Below are 21567 nucleotides of genomic sequence, written 5' to 3'. Positions count from 1 at the left end.
GTGCTGTTGGGCCAACAGCAGTCTGCAATAAAAAGGTCTATCTAGCCTCATGTCTTTTCTCATCGTTACTGGTTTCAAGCAGCTGCACTCAAAATTAGAATGAAGGTCTAGGGCTTCTGCACGTGAGAAGAGTCAGCTCACTGGCTCCCCTTGGAGACTACCTGTCTGATGAACTGATTCCCTAATAAGGCCTTACATTTCAGGCTCGTGACGTGCAACCTGAGTAACGAGCAGCGCTGCGGAGCTCTCAGAAGATGTCTTCTCTTGTCGGAGCGCAGGACCGGCGGACTGGGCACTCAGCCTCCCTGCGCAATCCACCCGCCAGCCTGTGCTGCCACTGCCGTAAGTCAATAGGGTTGGGGCAGACAGCTGTCAAGAGATGAAGCCAGGACAAGCGAAGAGCTCAATAAAATTTTATTTTGAAAATATGGCAAGAATCTAAGGCACTTCAAACATTTAAATACACGTAAGACCAAAGTAAATGTGACGTGGTGTGAAGGAACCCATAAATATGTGGAGAACTACACTATGTTTCTCTAGAGGCAAATATATAGCCAATTCCTCTAACAGGATTCGGCCTCTATCATTAGATACCGAGCTGTGCAATTGTTAATAAAAACGTGGTGCTGTCACATGTAAGTTCTTCACGTCTTTTATTACCATGGAATATAAAAGTTGAAAATACTGTGTCAATTTTATATAGATACCTTTTATATAAAGTCATGTCATACATCCACCCTGATAAAACCAACTGAAAAGATTTCCTTTTGTAGTGTTATACTTTTTTAGAGTTCCATCTTTTAATTTTAACCCAGAAACCTACAGCCCAGGTGCAAGTTGCTGATGATCAAAGTCATCTCAACTTACGCGTTTTAAAATAATAAAGGCAAAAGAAAAATCAACAAAACCATCCTGGAATGGAATTTTTGAAGAGCTTTCCCGTGGTTCCACATTAGTACATATAAATACTTGTGGAAAACTTTAAAACACCATGCCAACGAGAACCTGACCCTTCTCCGCGGCGGCGGTGGCGGAGAGAAGGAACAGAAGTTGCCTGCTCAGGTCGGGTTAGTTTTGTACAAATGTACATAGCGGAGCAGAGACTCAACAGCAACAGCGACTGGGGTCAAGTGTGCCCTGCACAGAGGGAAGGTGGCCAGAAGGGAGGCGGTGTGCGCCCGCTGGCAATCTCTCGCTGGCTCAGCCTCCACTGTGATAGCCCCAGCCTTCAGTCCTTGGCTTTATGCACTGTTTGCTGGTGAGCTCAGGCATGGTATGTATACATTCAGTATCTGTCACCCCAACAGGAATTAATTAGCAGCTTCACGGGGGCATGTAAATGCATGGCTACTTGAACATACTCAATCAAAAGAACCTCGGTGGGTGGGACCAGGAGATGTCTTCCTTCCAAGCCTAGGGGTGCCCTAGAGACCAGGAAAGGAAAAAATTGGGAGTTAGTAAGTGACCTCAGGCAGATGTGTTCTCTCTGACGTAAGAACTTTGTCCACCATAACTGACAATCACTGGTGAGCCAGAGTGAGGACAGCTGGACCACAGAACACAGGTCCACCAGCAGGAGGCACTCAGGAGCCCGCCAAGCTTAGCAGGGCCAGGTCAGCAGTCCTGGGAAGTCAACTTCCTGCTGGTGCAATTTGTTTTCTGTGTCATCTTGGAATAAGGATTCCCTTCAGGTTGCTAGCTGCAGAAAACAATTTGCATGTGGCTTGAATGCTATGGTCCCTCCCTCCTGCTCTGTGGATTCTGAGAGGCCAGCTGCATGCCCTCCTACTGCTTTAATGATAAGGAAGTTGACAATTGGCTGAGGTGACTGGAAGTCACTGTGGCTCTCTGGCCTCTTCTTACTATATCTGCTAGGAATGGGACCATAGGTTGCTACTCACACGATCTGTATTAGGAAAAATGCCAGGAACATGGCGATATATATTTGTGGGCTCAGGATATACCATTTGAATAATGCTGCCCAGCACAAGCCCTTCATGTGAGGGTGTGAGAGTGCCTGTCTCCTGAGGACAAAAGGGGTCCAGCCTGTGCTGTGCTAACTGTTAACACACCTGGCCTTCTGGGTTGGGTAAAAGTGATGAGACTCTTACACTCCAGATTAAAACTCCCACTTCCGGAATCATCATAAAACCTGTGCCTCCTATCAACTCCGAGGAAGGGGGCCTGCCGGTCCAGTGGATTTCGGCCTGTTAACCAATGCCAAATGCACAACACTAACCGGAGACGGGGTTTTGGCGAAGTTGACGTGGGCATAAAGGAGAACGGCGATGTCCTTGTGTCCTGCTTCCAGAGCGATCGAGAGCGCAGTGCTGCCGTCCTTAAGGTGAAAAGAACAAGCCGGGTCAGATTTCTCAAATTTCCAGACAGCCAAAAGGTAATAAAATAAAATACCCTCTAGTAATTGGCATGGACCCAGATGGAGCCATCTGTTCAGTGCTCGCGGGAACTTTTCTGGACCTCTATGTGCTAAGCCCTGGGATACAAGGATGAATGAGGCACAGCCCCCACCCCAAGGAAATCACAGTCAAGCAGACAATTGCCCAGTTTCCTCTGTCTTTGCCTCATAGTGGTTAGTGGGCAGGTCTGTGGATCCTCAACAAATGCAGGCTGCCCATGAAGAATTCTCACTCAACCACTGTGCCCATGAACAGAGGACAGCAGGAGATGATGGGGGTAGGAGCATATTTTAGTTTCTTTTTTTCTTATAATTACAAATGAGCAGGCCTGTACCATGGTATATGTTTTGACATCCTGCAATATGCCAAAGATTTCAACTGTCCTCCAGGGGAGAGAGCGAGCTGATCCCGCATCCCTAACCACCCCTGGGGAGTGCTTCGGGTAACCTCAGTGTGGAAGCACTGAATCCTACTGGCTTGCAGAAATGTATGGTATGGAAAAATGAGGGAAACACTAAATATGTGAAGGAAAAATGGTCAATTAAATGTTAGGTTTCCATTAAACTGCAGGGATTTAGAGAAATGTAAAGGAGCATCAAGGCAAAAAACAGTACAATTTGTTTTCTGTGTAGTCTTAGAATAAGGATTCCCTTCCTGTTGTTAGCAGCAGAAAACAATTTGCATGAGGCTTGAATCCTGTGGTCCTTCCCTCCCACTCTGGATTCTGGGAGGCAGCTGCATGCCCTCCTACTGCTTTAAAGAAAAGGAAGTTGACAATTGGCTGAGGTGACTGGAAGTCACTGTGGCTGTCTGGCCTCTTCTTACTATATCTGGAAGCTGTTCTCTGCTGAGAGGGAGCAGAAGTAAAAGCCAACAAACCAACGAAAGACACATGAGAACAACTGTTCTGGAGGGAAGAGGGCTGGGAACACTCCCTGTGCTCCCGCGTGAGGGACGGCGTGTGGTTGGTCTGACTGCAGCTCGGGCGCTGCAGGAGGCCGTCACCCTTGTGCTGGTAAGCACCTGCCCAGAGGGGACCTGACCTTTACTGCAGGGGAGGATGTTTTCCCTCTAACTCTTCGCTATTTTGAGTTAAAGGAAGCTCTGGTCTAAACCTGTGCTTCACAGAGATAAACTTTCAAAGACAGAACCAAGGCAGCCCAACCGCTGTGGCCTTTGGAACTTTCAACCCTGTTGCCACCCAAATGTTAGTTCCTGTGCCTTCCCCTACCAGTGCTGCTCCCCTTTGGCCTGCAGACATCCAGAGGAGCAGCTTTCCTTAGGATGTTTCCCAGTCACGGGGTTATCTGCGAAGGGGGACAGCGTAGGGCCTGGCAGGGGAGAGGACAGTGAAGACGTGGGAACAGCCCAAGCAGGAGTGGGGAGATGTGCCTAAGGAAGCCAAGACAGTCCAGATCCCCGAGCCGACAGAACATCACTTCAATGGACCTCAGTGAAAGGCACCCCTGCCTTAATTTCACTTGTGTGGGGAAGTGCTTCCCTGTAGTAATAATGGTTCTAGTCACCCAATAATGCCAGCTTGTATGGCTAGGAATCCAGACTTCCAAATCGATCAGGGCCTAGTCCTCTCAGTGGATTTAGATGTTCCTATGCCAATTGATTCTGTACTGCAAATGTGTTTCTTCCCCTTTAATATGTGGTGCCCATACATGCCCATCACCTTCTTCCTTTAGTGAATTTGGCGGTGAGACCTATTTATCTTTGTGCCTTTGGCTGTCGTTAGTAGAGTATTACTTGGCACACAGTAAGTGCCGCCAAGCTGGGCCATGAAGCGAGGTAGCCATAGATGGCAACACAAACCCCCACGGAGAATCAAGGAGGACATGTTCTCTCCCCCTGGCCGAGCAGCACTCCCAGCGCTCTCCCGCGTCCCTGCGGGCGCCTGGCACGCAGGCCCGATGGAGACAGCTTACGTTGTCCTCCAGGTGGCCATTGCAGCCCGGCTGGGCCAGCAGCAGCTTGACGATCTCTGCGTGCCCGTGCTCGCTGGCGCACATCAGGGCGGTGGAGCCCTCATCGTCCTGGATGTTGACATCAGCACCACAGGCCAGCAGGCCCTTCACCATGTCTATCCGCCCGTGACTGACAGCCAGCATGAGGGCTGTCTGTCCTGCCTGTGGAGAGAAATGACAGTGAACTTCAGAAGTACATACCAGGCTGGCAGGGTGTGGCCTACAGTGAGGCTGTGCTGGGGGGCGGTGCGGGGGAGGGGGCATAATGACAAAGGGGGGAAGTGGATGTGCAATCACTTGGGGGAGGCTGGTGGGAGGCATGGAGCAACCAGCTTCTCATGAGCCATGACGTAAGTTAGGTCACAAAGTAATGAGTCAATTTTTCCCTTTAGCGTGGAGGCTCTGTCTCACTATATGAAGGAACTGGAAAGTCAGAAGACAGTTAACCAAGTTAAACTACGAACACATCTGAACTAGGGGCATTCAGTACCCAGTGTGAAGACACTAGTCACCTGGGAGATGCTGGGGACTCCCAGTCACTTATATGCAGGCTGACCTCAAGTTTATGTACACACTGCTCCAAACAGAGGCATCACAAGGCAAAGGACAAAGAAGTTTCCGATGGGAAGATTAAGTCAGTATTTCATCACTGTGCTTGGTCATCCTGGACTGCCAGGAAAGCCGCCTGGACTCGGGGCTGGGCCAGCGAGGAAGTGCTCAGTGGCGGGAGGTGCGGTGTGGGGACCGGTGTGCGTCCGAGCAGCATTAGTAAGCAGGAACGTGAGCGGGCCTGGGTAGAAAGTGCTCACCTGGCTGGCTTTGGCATTCACATCCCCGCAGCCGAAGAGTTCTTCCACGACCCGCATGTCCTTCTCTGCTTCCACGGCGGCGAGGGCTGCCAGCATGATGGGGGTGTACCCCGCCTTGTTCTGGTGATCCACGTTACACACGTCTGCAGAGACAAGGGGGTTTTTTTAGGGAGACGCCATCTCCTAACATGAACTGAAGACAGGGTGTTTGGAAGAATCCGGTGCAATGGTCTCAGGTGGTCAAAGTATGAGAATGCACTGGAAAGAAATGTTGAGAGGTGTTTGTATATTAAACAACAGAAATTTTTTTTGGTATTTCATGAGGCCTGAAGCAATGGTGAGCTTTCCTAGCATGTCTTGTTAGCAACTGGCGGCTGGACTGTAACAGCCCACAGGTCTGGGAGGTTAAGTGATGGCTGCTGTGAAGAATGAACAATAACAATGTGGGAACCAGACATTAACCTATGATGAGGAAATCCCTGTTTTGGAGTAAAGAAGGCAGTGAGAGCTTAAGAGAAAAAGATCTGTGAAGTCTTGTGTTTGGAACTCCGAATACGGCATCGCCCTCTTAAGAAACCACTACTCATTCTGGGACCCCGGGTTTACTAATCTGACTTGTCCGAGGCCCTTAGAAGCAGAATTTCAACCACGTGACACTTTGGAAAATAGTCTGAGAGCAGATACAGTGAAGTCCCCTAAAAAACTGCCTGGGTCTAACAGACCCTATAAAGTAGACCTTTCCTATTCCTATAATTCCTAAGAGGTCTTCTGGGGCAAAATTATCTTTTGGCATTTTTAAATTCCTTCAGCACCTTCTAATAAAATGAAAGGGATGGAGGGTGCAGAAAAGACACTTTCACATGTGACCAAATACAGTTAAAATGTTTAGGATGTTTCCATCATACCAAGTGAAGAGAGAAGGCACCACAAAAACTTCCCTTGAGTTCTGAAACCTCTGTACACGGGGGACACACGGCATGTACTACGGGGCATGTTTTTTCTGTAGAAAAGGGAGCGCTGTGTGACGGAGAAGCGGGCGAGCGGACGTGCTCTCTGGGGCGCCTCAGTGTTTGTGAGGCTCACTTCTCCACAGACGCTGGGTGTCTTAGTTCACGATCACGCTCGATGGAGGCGCAATCTGGGCTCATAATGGTGAGCAGTAAACAGTCAGTCCAGAGAAGTGATTAACCAAAGCAATCTAATAATGGAATTAATTAAAATCATTTAATTTACCAAAATATCTTGCCCCCATGTATTTTCCAAGGAGAGGTCACATCGTTCCTTTCAGGAGCAATCCTGAAATCTTGTTCTTTGCTTTCCTGGATCCTGTCCACTTCTCTGTTTAAACCATAACTTGGTCTGACAGTGTCACCAGCTCTGTTTACAGTCTGGAACGTCTGAAGGGCAGGAGGCTTGGAATTCCTTCCTGAAAGATGGAGTCCACTGTACCCTAACATGGCCCCTGCACTGGGAACACGCAAACTAGACGAAAAAACGAGCCAATCTGCTTGGTTTCTTCTCCGCATTAATCCAACACCCATAAAACAAGAAAAAAGTGGACTGCTGGGTCAAGAAGCAATATGAGAAACCTGGACAACTTTACAGCCATATTCCAAATCAGATGTCCACACAGTGTTTTCATTAATTAGACTGAGGCACTGTGAATTCTGTGGCAGTCACATACGAGAACTACAAAAAAAATAGGTATTTCACAAATAAGTAAAAATCATGTGGGAACTATGTGGACCACTGGGCGGCTCCATTTGAGTATTTCTCAAAGTAGCCCTTCTGTGTAGCGCCTCCTCACTCATCTGTAGCACGTCCACTGGCAACATTCTGGGATGACGAGTACCAATTACAAACAAGAATTTCCACAGTTCTCACTGCTACGGTTCAGATACAGGAATAACACTTTCTTTGCTTTATGCAGATTTCCCAATAACTGGGTGCATTTGGCGGAAGTGGGGATGACCCCACCATAATCCACGCTGGTGCCTTTGCAGGGGCCCCACCTTGACTAACCGCACACCTCACTGACCGCTGGATGGAGGTCGTGGAGCCAGGACCGACTGTGCAGCCCATAAGCCCCAAAGCCGAGACTCTGGCCCCACAAGCAGCACTCTGCCTCCAGAGGGCCAGCCTGCCAGGCCTGCGTGCTTCAACTGCAGAGGGAATGTGAGTCACGTTCATTCCCAGAGATACACCTCGCTGATGGCGGCGCAACTGCAGCGAGAATATCCCCCAAACCTCCTTTCAAAACAGATCTGGAATCTGTGTCACCCAGCTCTGTTGGAACATCAGTCCTCCTACGATGAAGCAAGGAAGACATCCTTGCCACATCATGTGGAAAAGCAATGGAGGATGGTTACAGAATCGAGGAGCAGATCAACCAGCTTCTTTGAGAAGAGTCACAACCCGAGGGCTCTCAGAGAACAGACCGGGGCAGCCAACGTACCAGCATCCAAGAGCAGCTTCACAATCTCGAAGTTGGAGTGAGACACGCTGTAGTGAAGCGCCGTGTTGCCGTTGCCATCGGCCATGTTGATGATGTGACGCAGGACGTCTGGGGAGATGGCAGCAAAGGCAGCTATGTAGTCCCCGACCATGGCCGGGATGGCCGACTTCTGGCTGGACACACGGAACCACTCGTGCTGGAGGGTGTTCAGACAGAACCTCTGCCAAGACACCAAGTGAGCGCTGTTAGTTCCTCCTTTTTTTTAAAGTTTATTTTTATTGTTGGCTCTGTTACAGATGTCCCCATTTCCCCCCCTTTGCCCACCTCCACCCAGCCCTTGCCCCCTCCCCAGCCATCACCACACTGCTGTCTGTGTCTATGGGTCATGCATATATGTTCTTTGGCTGATCCCTTCACCCTCTTTCATCCAGTCCCACCTTCCCTGTGAGTTCTTCTATTTATAGACTTTCTGAGACTTAGCTGAAAGCCCAAGAAACCAAGCCTTTTATAGTCAAAGCGTATGCAGTTAGAATTGGCTCGCAGAAACTACTAACGAAACCCAGAGTGCTAAGGGAAGCCTCAAATTCCAAACTGGAACATCCTTCCTGATTTTAAACCACAAACATATTCTGACTTCTATAAAAGAGGCCATATACACATTGTACAAGAGTTCAAAATCCGGCTCTGCTACTTAAGAGCTGTGTAAGACCCTGGGAAAGATAGTTATTCTGTGCCTCAGTTTCTTCATCTGCAAAATGAGGACAATAACAATAGCATTCCTTCACAGTGTTTACAGTGAGAACAAACGAGGCAATACATGTCAAACTCTTAGGCCTGGCTCTATTTATTACTGAACTATTAAAATTATGTAGTTCCTTTGGCCTTGCAAATGATTTTCACAGTAACTGGGACAGAAGAACTTACTTAACGCACACTTAATTATGCTGCTTCCTTCCTACGCTGACCAACCTCGACTCCTCCAACATCGCTGCAGCACTGGGCTGGGAGACCATGAAAATGCAGCCAACTCAATCCCCACTCCAATGTTAAATACAAATGTTCAGCCACAGAGAGGAGGTGAAAAGCAGATCTGAGACAAACGAACATTTCCCAGTAGGATCACCTGCATGTGATCATCACCAGCCCCACTCCCCTCCTCTTAGGGCGTGAGCACACGAACGTGGCATGAGCTGCATGGATGATCAGGTCAAACTTGCACCACACGAAGTTCAAGGTAGACTGGGCATAGCCAGTGCTGGCAATGGCGGTAACTATGATACTTTTTTCATGGGCTCTGTTTTATATGTTTACCATTCATTTGTGCTCTGCTTGCTCTTTATAAGGTTACAAATAAATCAAAGAAAGGTGGAACGCCTATGTAACCAGAACACAAGAAGTCCTCTTCCTATGGAAAGGTCGGGATTGTGGAGCTTCCACCTCTATCTTCTTGGTACTGATCACTGTCAGTTTCAGCCCATTCACATGCCAGTGTTGGGCACTCATGAAAAGGGTCCTGGCCGAGAAAGAATGCATGTAATTTTTTCCTTTTCTTCTGCTCTTTTATATCTTCAGATTTCTATTTATGTGGCATTCCATGGAAGGAAGGAAAGTCATGTCACCTGGTTTTCATGATTCTGTTACTTCTAAACAGCCAGTGTCCTATAAGGGTTATACGGCCCTGACACCGTCCACTACTTTTCACAGCACAATACTTTGGGCACTTTGTTCACTAGATGGATATTCAATAAACAAAAATATTCTGATCCCAGAATGTGTGCCTGACAATGTTTGGCAGTCTGGAGTCGTAGCAATGTCCAGTCCTCCCTGAAGACCACATAAACTAGTATTTTGAGAATTATTAGAGAAAAGGTATATTATAGCTATAAAATCTGGAGCCTGAAAGCACCAGATTTTCAGTTCAGTTGAAATCTAGTGGGAAATGTTAACACTGTAGTGATGTTTCATGGTTTTCCTATTTGTGACCAAGGTACAGACCAGCATTTCGTTTATCACGGATGGAGTTCAGCATGCAGTTCTATGTCCCGCCTCGGCCAGGAACCTTCAGGAGTATTTCCTTCTGTAAATATCCCTGCCCCATTCGTTTTTTAGCACATGAAACTGAATGTCAAGACTCAGCGGGCTCTGATGAATTTGAGTTTCTATGGCAACATAAACAAATATGATATGATACCACTTTTTTTTAAAGTTACCACATAATAGGGTAATATGATTTAGTTGCGATTAAAAAGAAGACAACATGGACCAGTACTCAAGACAGGTATAATCTAATCCCAGCACTAACTAGTAGCTGACACTCTGGACAAGACTTGTAATCCTTAGGGCCTCAGTTACAGCAGGATAAACCGGAGAGCGGCCTGCGGGGCACACACACCCATGCACTTCGCACGCCTGGGACAGTCACCACCAATTCTCCTTCGGACTGTGTTTGTAGTGCGAGAGGAAACCGAGCTGCCTCTCCAGGGTTAGGTAACTCCTTAGATCCCTTCTTGGTGTAACATTTTGGTTTTATAACTCTATAATATTGTGAGCCTTATAAATCAAGCTTCTCACTAGCTGCTCACTTAAGTTAACCAGCATAAAACTTCATACTGAATTTACTGCTAAAATGCAGATTCAAATGCACACTACTATCTAAAATAACACACAAAACGCTACATTTCTCAATGCACTAAATAGAGCTGCCAACCAGAGAGCTGGTCTGACCTAAGAAAGAAGCCACCTATCAAAACTTCGCCAATGCACGAGAGAGCGACAGCCTTGGCAATGGGTCAGATTCGCCACTGCCACAGAAATGTTTATCTGTCCGGTGTTGTGCCATCACACTTGCTATGGCAACCATCCGCCTCTTGGCTATTTGCTTCTGAATCTCTCAAACTGTGAGAAGATGACAAGTGCAATTATTTCTAGGTTTAAAAATAGTGGCAGCCTGCATTCCACATCAGAACATAATATGCAGTTTCATAATTAAAAGGAATGCTGACCGTGACCCAGATAGGTTTAAAACAAAACAAAACGAAACACATGCTAACTTAAAAAGATAAAATCCTGGGATTCTGCTCCCTGCATCACAAGGTTTTGTAAGTAGAAGCAAAAACACATAGAAAGGCGATGAATGACTGCAATTAGCCCTTCCTTCCAAGTACAAGGACACGCCTCACAGATGCACCACCCCCGAGAAAAGTACAGGGTAGAGAAGGAGATCTGAGGTTGGGCGGAGGGAAAAGGTCCACAGTGTGACCCAGAGAGCTGGGCAGCACGATGCTCACTCTGCCCACACGTGCTAGAAATAGTCTGGGGGAAAGCGTGCCAGCAATAGCTGGCCAAGGGCAGGCTATCGCTGCCTTGACAATGGCATCCACTTGGGCATTTTTGCACAGACAGGGGACAGCACTGTAGGCCAGACTCACCATATCCTTGCTGGTCAAAGCTTTCGGGTCATTTATGTTATTTTTCAGTAAGTTGCACGCAGACAACATCTTTTCACTTAATTCATACCTGAAAAGAGAAAAACAAAAGAAAAAAGCTCATGATTGGCCACAAAAGGAAAGGCACTTTCATCTCGAACTCTGTAATGCTTTAAAAGACAAGAGGCCCTGAGCCAAGGTCACGGTAGCACACGGTGCCCGCCTGGAGGCAGTCCAGGCGTCCCTAGGCAGCCAAGGGCTGATGCTATCACACAGAGCTAACGCTTCCAGCCAGAGCTCACATCTTTTCAGGAAGGTAGCTTTTGGCTTCACTAGTTTGACCTTTATGGCATTATTATAGAATAACATTTGGAGATTTTTTCATTCCTTTTGTTCTAAGTTCTTAAAAAGTATTTTTTATTCTTAAGGGGTTGAAGAGGTGAGAAGTACCACACACCCATTACACTGGCCAGTGAGCCACACGCTGGAACTCACATCGGGTGACCCAGGCAGTGTTTGTTGAACCCACGTAAAAATAAAAACTTAAAAATCAGATCACATGTGATATATAAATTGTATCTCAATAAAGCTGTTACAAAACAGATGACAAGACATTGAGTCATTTGAAAACACTTGGAAATATAAACTAAAAATACTTACCTTGTGTTAATGCAGTTACACTTTCATTTACCAAATTAAAGAGTTACGTGTTCTAAAACATTCCACTTATTACTCACACAGTGAAAAACCACACTGAAATTTCCATCTGTCCATTCTTTCCTGTTTTATAAGCATTGGTTCTAAATTTTCTAATAGTCTTTAAAGTTCACGACATTTTTAGGTACCTGTTTCAGCCAACCAGCGTTTTTACTTGCTATCTCAGCTGCTGTTGATGGCGCTCCCAAGCCCTTTCTTACAGTGTTCCCAAGTGCTCAATGAGCACCAAAGAAGAGGCGTGTGACGGATTACCTCATCTTTACGGTCAATGTGATCTTTGGCTGAGGCCCAAATGCTGTCCCTCTCACACTCAATGACCCTGTAATGACAGTACTGACAAACTGTACCAAGATAAATGACTCACAGTAAAATCTAAAACCGTAAAAGAAATGTGCCAGTCACCAAAAATGCTAACATGCTTTTAAATACAAGGTGAGTTGGTCAAATACTGGGAACTTCAGGGGCACTTAACAGTTCTGTGGACGGCGGCTCCGCACCTACAGTTCGGTAACAAATAGTTAAAGGACACACAGGTGACCGAATGTATCCAGCCTCTCTCTTTGCTACTGCAAGAGATGTAAGTTACCATCTTCTTCTGGACGTGTACTTACTAGTGTCACGACCAGATGTACACATCTCTGAGGAACAGATCAAGTTTCGCTCTCCTTTGGAGAATGGAAAGACCACACGAATGCAGAGAACTGCACAATCGCCTAACCGGCCAACTCTATCGCTGAAGTACATTAAACGTGGGGGGGGGTTGGGGGAGGGGAGGGAAATGTACCACACCTCTCTCTGATTTCCACCTTCTCAGGTTCACATTCTTGAACCTGCATTTCATCTTCCACCCTGGCAGACTTGCAACCTTCCATATTAACTGCATGGTGCCCTTCCGCCATTGCCCGAGTGTCTTCATCCTCCTCTTCCTCCTCTTCTTCAGGAGGATACTCAATGACATCACACTCGTCATCTGACTCGGAAGAAGAGCTTTCATCTGAGCTGGAATCATCACTTGAAGTTGTTTCATACCTAGGTGGCAATTGGGAGTTCAGGAGTTGCAAGGTATGCCCATAGAGACCCAGCGACAGAAATTTCTACGAAGAGAAAGCTGCAGACTGACTTCAGAAATTTCACCAGTATTTTTAGACCCTGCACTGAGAAGTTCAAAGTGAGGTCTATTTAAAAGCCGGGTGGTTTTGAATGGGTTCTGATTCGAGAGGGGGTAACCTGGGTTGCCAATGGGTTTCATATACCATTTGCAGGAAAAAATATACTCTATACAGAGACAGTACAAATCAGTTTAGAGTCAGAGACAGTTTAGTATAAATCAAAAGAAAATTATCATATTAAAACCAGGTCTGTAGTTGTTCATTTTTTTCTGTTCCTTCTTCCCCCCTTTTATTCTTCCTTTTTTCTCCATTAATCTCCCAGTGTCAAGGTAAACAGGTTACCTAGTAACCGGCAGTTTCCCTACTGTATGTCCTCCAAAACCTCCTGGGCTGCATCACCCAATAAAACTTCAGAGGTGGAAAATAAGTCACCATGAAGTTAAATCTTTGTGTTACACTTTACTATAAATATTATCTTAAATAACTTTGTACTACTGCTTTCTTCTTGAGGCTATGTACCGATTAATAGATTAATTGGCTTTGATTTAATTGCCAGGGGGCAAACAGGCTTAGCTATTTCCCTGTGGCAATTAGAAGAGAAGGAACAAATAACTAGTAAACATTCTATTGGAAAGGCGAGCACTGATGGCAGGGCCAGGCTGATCTTCAGGGGAGAGGCCCTACCGCTCTGTTTGGGAACGTGGAGAGCTGAGCCCCAGGACCCACTCTGAAGGAGTGAACGACTACCACTGGCCATGGAGTGATGCTCTTGGTCTCTTTCTGTTTCTGAGTTCTCACACAGGTGAGTACAAGTGGTCCGACAGTGCAGGGAACCTGCTGCTTTTGTTGAAGACTATTTTTTTCAGATCAGAGATGAGATGTAAATGGCTCAGCTTCTTCAGGTATCCTTTCAAGAGTGACACATCCTTAAAGATAGCAAGAAGAGGAGAGGGGAGAAGCCCAAATGCACCTTTCTGAGGAGGGAATCTTCCATCACTGACATGTGGCAGCATCCCCGGCCAGGCACCTTTAAATACAACTGGAGTAGGCAGGAGTAGGGGGCAAAGGACAGAGACAGACCATGTAAATGCTGGCACCACCACCCTGTCCTTACCCTCCATTAATGCCAACAAACTGAAGATTCTTTTTTGCTCCATTCGAATCTTTGTTGCCATCTTTCTTCTTCATGATGGACTTCAGTGTACTTTCATTATTTGTACATACTGTGGTAAATAAAGTAAATCAAGGTGATCAAAATTAATATAACTCATATCCACACAACTTAAGTGAACAGGTAATCTTTCCTCATGTACATTTATTATTTTCCCTAATTCATGTAAATATACATCTTCACATGTACATGTAAGAAACCGACACAAAATCACTGAAAACTTGTGTGCATTCAAAGAAAATAATTCAAAGCTCCACTAATAACATTTCGTGTGGAAAAGACAAACCACTAGCACTTTCAGATACAGCAAAAGAAGTGACAACTAGCGTCTGCGTCAGTTTTAGTTTATAAAGTGATGTGTCTCACGTGACCTTCAAAAACCATTTAGGTATTAAAATAAGGATTATTATTATTATATTTCCGTAGAAATAACTTGGGAACAATGTATGCCTTCTAGATTGTGAAAGAATAAAACGCTGTTTGAGATATTTCATAATTCATAAAATCAGGTGAGTTTCCTTAAGGGTATCGCACAGCTCTTGCTTTCGTAATCTTAAAACTATTCTAGGTCTCCCTTCCTAACAACCGTATACCACCCCTCCAGGTCAGCGTACAAGGACACTGACGTCACACTGGAATGCTGGCAGTCATCCTGACTGCCTGGAATCCTGACGCTGAGAGGGACTGTGAGTGAGCAGTTACCGTAGAGGCCGGCGGCTATCTGGTCATCCGTCAGGTTCACCGCAGACAGCGTGCTTTCCTGAGAGGGGAAGGTGTCCTGGCTGCTGACGGGCTCCCCTTCTGCAAACCCCGCCTCTCGTCCATGTCGGGAAGTCGGAGCATTTAGTGGTCCTCCTGACTGTAGGCCTCCGCACTTACAGGGGTATTCCAAATTATTTCCTGTCAAGGAGGAGAGGGGTGTAGAAGTGTGTGATGCTGGGACCAAACAAAATGGAGTAAATAGTTAAAAAAAAAAATTCTTGCAACTCATCATTTTCTCAAGTGCTTTACCCCACGATTTCTTTCTGTACAAATAGAACTACTATCCAAACCGCCCAAATGCAATCCCCCCAAGGCCTTCTCGACTCTTCATCACCATATCCGGATCTGCCAAAGCTTGTCATTCTCTCTGCTCTGGCTGCTACACCTAGCCTTATTCTGGGCCACCAGCATCGCATCCAGACTGTCCCGCTTCCTCCCCTCTCCCCTCTCCCCTCCCCGCACACTGCCCCAGAGCAACACTCCCTCTCAGCCCAAATCCCAGCCTTACTCCAGCCAAAACAAAACCGAAAAAGCTCCCCACCACTCAGAACAGTCCACACTGCTTATAGCCAGGTATTCTAGATCATTGCACCTGGCACCAACTCACCTCTCCAAATTTACTTCCTTCTACCCTGTGGTTCTTTTGGGATGGGCCTGCATCCCAGTAGATGAAACTGCTTCAGATATGCTCTTCTCCTACCTGGCACGTTCCTTCCTCCCCTCCTCCACGTGGTCAAACCCTCCTGTCACTTCCTCTTCTGAGCCTTCCCTCACCCCCCTAACCAAAATTTTCACTTGCCTTTCTCTGAAATCTCCCAGCGCATCTTTCCTGCCCACTCGCAGGATCTGTAAAACACGGTACTGATGATCTGCTCGACTGTTAGAGCTCCCTTCTGGTCTGTAAATATTTTAAGGGCACCAACAGTTCTAATCGACTCTGTTTCTCTTACCACACCTACTGGATTGCTTCTGCGTATGTAAGGTACTTAATATTTGAAGCAGAGAAATCAGATGAAACATTATACAATTAATGTATGTAAGTATATCACGGAATTTTCAATATGGCTGACATGGAAGTTGTTTACAATATATGGTTCAATGACAAAAGCTGGTATTAAAATTCTCTGTATGGTATAATCCCATTAAAACACCTTAATATAGTTACGCACAAAAATGGAAACTTATCTGAAAGCTATGGGGATTTTAACTTTTCCCTGTATTTCCCATTTTTTCCTAGAGTGAATATTGATTCACTGTGTTCAAAATCACTTTTATAAAATGAATGAAAAATTCTTTGACTTAGCAATTTGATTTCTAGAAACTTTGTGCTGAGGATGTACAAAACATCCAGAAGAAATGTCCATTATTTCCATGGGTGAAACAATAAAAAGAGGCAGGTACACAGAGCGCTGGTAACCCTGGTGACCTAAGCGCAGGTCCGTTTATGTACAGGACAGCACACAGCCACTCCAAATGTCATGTGGGTGGACACAGTCATTAACACAGAAAGACAAGCATAATGTGCTGGTGAGTTTTTAAAATAGGTTATAAAAGAGTATAAAGAAAATAAACCTACTTTGGTAAATAACTATGTTTCCATGTGTACATATTAGAAAAAGTCTGGAAGGATGTGCAAAGCAAATACTGCTTTCATAAGGCCAAAGAATTCTAGGTTTTGTAATTTTTTCTTCTTTGTGTCTCTATTATTTTCTAAATTACACATTATAAACATAAGTTACTTACACAAACACAAAACTGAAATCTACCCACCATAATGTCATATGATAATTAAATCACAACATCCTTTTAAAGAAAAGCTTTGAAATTGCTCAAATCCTTAGAAGAAATTTAAGTACTGATTGCACCCCAAGGCAATCAGAAGAAAAAGAGCTGCGAGAGCCTATGAAACTGTTCCGTTCACACTGCAGTGCTCATAGACCCATCTGGGATGCTTGTTAAAATGCAGATGCCCAGGCACTTGCTGCCAGAGAATCATTCCATAGATCTGAATGAACTGGCCCATTCACAAGAGACTTTGATGCAGTTATTCCACTGTGGAAACTGTTCGTTTAAAACAATGACACTGTAATTAAAAAAAGGGGGTACAGGGAAGACCATGTGTTCAATGTGAGGGGTTAGGAATCATCTAAATTTTAATTCTTGTTCTTCCAAGCTAAGAATTCTGAAGGCCAGGGAGGTGCGGTGACTTGCCGGAGGCCAGAGCGCTAGCAGACTCACACTCTGCGACTATGTGAACAGCACTTTGTCCCTAATCAACAGCACCACGTCCTCTCCTCCTCCGGCTCTGAAGGCACAGGGGGCTCCCCAGGGGATTCCTTCACACATCCACCTCCCCGCACCACCCACACACACACACACACACACACACACACACGTACCTGACTGCAGCTCTCCAAACAGCATTTAATGCCCCACGGCCTGATGTGTCTGCCCCCTGATGGCAAATATAAGATGTCTAAAGTGCCTTTGACTTATTTAAGCCACCTAAACAAAATGGCATTTATCTTCACTCCTCCTCAGAGTACATTCATCATTACTTTGAAAGTACCACAGCAACCTCTAAAAAGTCTCAGTAGTTAATCCCCAATGCCAGAACACTCTAGAGAAACCCTTCACTAAGCATTTTTGCATTCAAAAACAATGATTTTTAAAATACATCAGTAGTTTTTATTATTACTGAAATATTGAACATACACAAAAGTAGGCAATGGTAGAAGAAATCCCCGTGTCCATTCAGTGCTGGAGCAGCAGCTGGAAAGGCACCAGGGACATCCAGGGGGAAACTGAACTGTCTGACTTGGGGGTGGGGAGGGTCAGAAGGACAGCTTTCTCCCAGACAGAAGTGCCGGCAGAGGCCATTGTTCCTTTGCTGAGCCCTCCCAGTACAGAGTCGGCAGGAAGCACCATATCTGAGTCTCTATTAACCTGGCTAACACGGCTAACCTCGTTCTGGTGATTCCTGACACCCTGCCCCAACCAACTTGCAGGCCCACCCAGGCTGATTCCAGTGACTTTTCCATACACATGGCCTGTCTTGGCCATATGCTGTAGACTTTCCTAAAATCTCTCAAAGGTTTCCAAATGCCAAACAAACAGCATCTGGCCTCCAGGTATACTTTATATACAATAAAATGAAAAGATTTTAAGTGTAGAGTTCTGAGTTTTGGTAAATACTTGTGTAAATACCTCCCTAAGTAAGATACAGAACATTTCTGACAACCCAATAAATCGATGTCCCCCCCCCACCAGCAACCTTTCCAGATAACCTCCCTACCCAGAGGCAACCACTTCTTTTCACCATAGCTCACTTTTGCAAACTAGGGCTTTGCAAAGCTTCTCCAATCAAGGCCCAACCCCACAAGCAGGCATTTGAGGGTCCTTCTTGATGAATGTGGACAGATTCTCCTTGCCTGTGGGATTTTTTCCTGCTCAACTACTACTGTCCAGTCATTAAGAGTAGTCTAGTGATATAATTACTCCCACTTTGGTGGCCTTCTTTACTAGATGGTTCTACAGGCCTAGAATTTCAGCTACCTTTGCCAGTTAAATTCTACCCACACCCTAATCAAGGCTTGGCATCAATTCTCATTCCTCTATAGTTTTTCCTATGGCATGACTCCACTGAGGTCTCTTTTTCCCCTCACTGTCCTGACCAAAATATTACATCCTGCCCTATTTTGTCTGTTTCATGTGAGTCTCCTCCTTGAGAATGTAAGCTCCTAGAGTCCTGTCACGCCATGCTCTTATCTAGGGTCCTCTTCAGCGCTCAGAAGAACAGTAGGCAATAGGAAGCCTTTAACAAGTGCCTATGTAATTCCACCAAAAGTCACGGGGATCCTGTTTAGGCTAACCAGAAAGGCGAAGATCAACCCTGAACGTTAAACTATTCTCATTCACTGAAATCAGAGGGCATTTCACCTTTATTGCCAGAAAATGCTTTTCAGATGGCACCGAAACTCTGGCTGATCTTAAACGGCCCATAAGCAATGGTCTGAGGTCTGTGAGACCCACTGTAGTTGCAGGGCACACACGACGACACGTGCACTAGCACAGACCGACAAACTGACTCTGTGTTTCCATAAAACACAGGGAAAGTGCAGCCAAGAAAGCCAGAAATACCAGCGGTCAAGAAAATTCAATGGTCTTGACCTTGGCTGCCCTTTAAAATCACCTGAGTTGGAGGTGGAGCTTTTAAAAATACAGATGTGACAAACTATCTACAAGTGGGACCAAGTATCATATCAGTTGGGTTTTTTTTTTTTTTTTAAACAGCTCCCCAAACGATTCTAATGAGCTCCCAGGGCTGAGAACCACTGAGTTAAATTAACCTGTATAAAAATAAAATGTGGTTGCTGGCTTCAATCCATCAACTTGGATCATGTAAATTTTTAGAAATTACTGGTAATTTAGTTACCAGGCCTATGACAAACGGTAAATACTACTTAAATGATACAGGAAAACAACAGGAGTAACATAAACCACCTTTAGAATCCTGGTTCTCTGGCCTAGGTGCTCAAAACTCCCACCAGGTGGCACTGTTTTTCACAGATACCCCTGGAGTTAGTGAACCAGGAGTGGACAACTGTAGGTCTGGTTGGGAACTCAACACTGCCGTAAATGCCAGTAACGCAGGGGCCTCATTTTGTGACTTGACCAGATTAGCGATGACTGAAAGACAGCGACAGAGACCTCAGTGTTCCGGAGAATATGAACATCTTCAAAGCCTTCATTCCTATTCTCAACTATACTTAGTAATTAATGTTTGGATAATTATAATAGCTAAGGTAAACCTAATGAAAAATAAGTAACTTGAAAACATTTTAAAATTTCTTTTAAAATATTAGAAGCAAGTGATTTGATAAGAATGTAATTCAATTAAAAATAGAACTAGAGGAGTTTTAAAGAGATCACCTTCTCCAGTTTCCTGAGACATTTATTCACCTTAGAACAGGTATTAGTTGTTGGTATGCAGTGATGTTTCTAAATTTGTTTAAAAAGATTTTTAAAAAGGTATTAAAATAGACTTCAAAAGTTGCTATGTTCACACATTCCAACTCTTCTAACAACACACTCACTCATATTTTTATTTATATCAAATGCTGTCTGAAAACCCAGTTAGGAACAGTGTGGTCAACTAGTTAATCACGTTCTTGAGCTAATTTTGAGCTAGACAGTAGGATAGGATGTTTAAAGAACATCTAGCTTACTTGTCAAGAAGAGGTAGGACTGAAATTTCTGAATCATTATGGAGGCCATTCAGTGATTTAGGTATGTTCCCAAAGTAAAAGAATTCAAAGGGATCTGAAATACTACTACCAGTTTTTCTATGAAGACTTTGAGCACGAATTCACCTTTTTCGGCCCGCATGTTGGTTTGGGGAGTAGACAGAGAATTATTTATGCAGGATCACCTTTTCTTATACTTTTCATGACTCCAACGGAGAAAGGACAACCCCTTTCTATTTCTAGGATCACTTCTCCGGCACTGCCTGAACGCCAGTACATGTGGTCACCGACATGTAAACAGTCCACTTAAATGGTCAGAGCCACAATTTAATAATTTCCTGGGGCCATTTTAATATTTTCCTGGGAAAATGCCAAACAGCTGTTGTGAATGTATCTAAAAATGGGTAGTTAGAAATTAAATTGCTAGAGTAGATTAAGAATCAAATTCTTCCTCACCACAACCCCACCCACACTTAATTACATACCATCCCAAGACAACCCAGAAAACCCACACTGACATGTTACATTAACTAAAGTTGGGTTGAACAGACGTGCTGTGTTCTTTAGATACAGCTGAAGTCCTCCTCTGCTCCCTAAGCTCATCTTTTCTCTTGATCTCAGAGGGATGGATTCCAGCTGAACTCTTTGGAGCACTTGCTATTTGCACATTATTTGGTGGCTAACATGTACCACAATAGGTTATCATTCATATTTCTGCTCTATGTCTTGGCTTCCCAAGTTCAAGGTACAATTTCCTGTCTTTGCCACACTTTGTGTAGTACCACACTTTGCATAGCTGTCAATGCACTTGAATGGAGAAGGGTACACAGAGCAGACTTGAAACAGCTTTACTGAGATATGAACGACTTATGTTTTAAAGGAGAATAAAGAGCCAGAGCCATCATCCACACTCAACAATTCCCTTTGTCATTTATGAATGGACGTCCAGGAACTCAAAGCCACTTCAGTTCTCAAAAACTACCAGTCTCTACACTTTAGCCAGAAATGAACTGCACACTTAGGGTCCACTCAGAGCATAAGCATCAAAGTAACCCTGCATCTTTTCCCCCGGCTGCATGTGCGTGTCACTAATACCCACCGAAAATGATAAAGCCTCAGTTTAAAAAGAGGAAGATTTTCAAGCGAGTGTCAACTAAAGGGCTCACAAGGTGGTGAACAGATTTTAAACTTGGTAATAGATTTTCCTCAGGGCTGAAGTGCTTTTTCCCAAGGGCTGAAAGAGACCTGTCATTTCAATCCTTCTGAGGTATCCCCTTTGAGACTCTGATGAAAATTATGCACTTTCCTCATACAAATTCCAAACTCAAAAGTGTTCATAAAGCTATGGATCCCAGGTTAAGAAGCCTCACTCTGAGGCCATCTATTCCAACAATATTTCCCTGAAATAGGGCCTGCGATGTGCCTATTGGGTGGTTGGTGGTGGTGGATGGCAGTAGGAAACCAATGAACTTTGGAAAAGTTC

At 45.0% G+C, this 21567-nt stretch overlaps 1 protein-coding gene across 11 annotated transcripts in view; it reads right to left on the bottom strand.

Moving 5' to 3' along the window:
- Positions 1-399: 399 nt before the first annotated feature.
- Positions 400-21567, bottom strand: part of KANK1 (KN motif and ankyrin repeat domains 1) — a 189456-nt gene continuing 168288 nt past the window's right edge. For 8 of the 11 annotated variants that reach the window (XM_053924038.2, XM_045191132.3, XM_045191152.2 and 5 more), the window contains 9 exons: positions 14779-15012; positions 14020-14128; positions 12586-12825; positions 11083-11170; positions 7655-7874; positions 5200-5342; positions 4352-4552; positions 2240-2338; positions 400-1424 (listed from right to left, as the gene is read on the bottom strand). In XM_053924038.2, coding sequence (XP_053780013.1) covers positions 1362-1424; positions 2240-2338; positions 4352-4552; positions 5200-5342; positions 7655-7874; positions 11083-11170; positions 12586-12825; positions 14020-14128; positions 14779-15012 — 1397 coding nt within the window. In that variant the 3' untranslated portion in view covers positions 400-1361. The remainder of the gene's footprint in view (positions 1425-2239; positions 2339-4351; positions 4553-5199; positions 5343-7654; positions 7875-11082; positions 11171-12585; positions 12826-14019; positions 14129-14778; positions 15013-21567) is intronic. The other 3 variants (XM_045191123.3, XM_045191139.3, XM_045191144.3) reach the window with 3 other exon arrangements.

This window comes from Desmodus rotundus, chromosome 1 (genome assembly GCF_022682495.2).
Source record: "Desmodus rotundus isolate HL8 chromosome 1, HLdesRot8A.1, whole genome shotgun sequence".
Classification (NCBI taxonomy): domain Eukaryota; kingdom Metazoa; phylum Chordata; class Mammalia; order Chiroptera; family Phyllostomidae; genus Desmodus; species Desmodus rotundus.
This window is presented reverse-complemented; position numbering and strand designations above follow the sequence as displayed.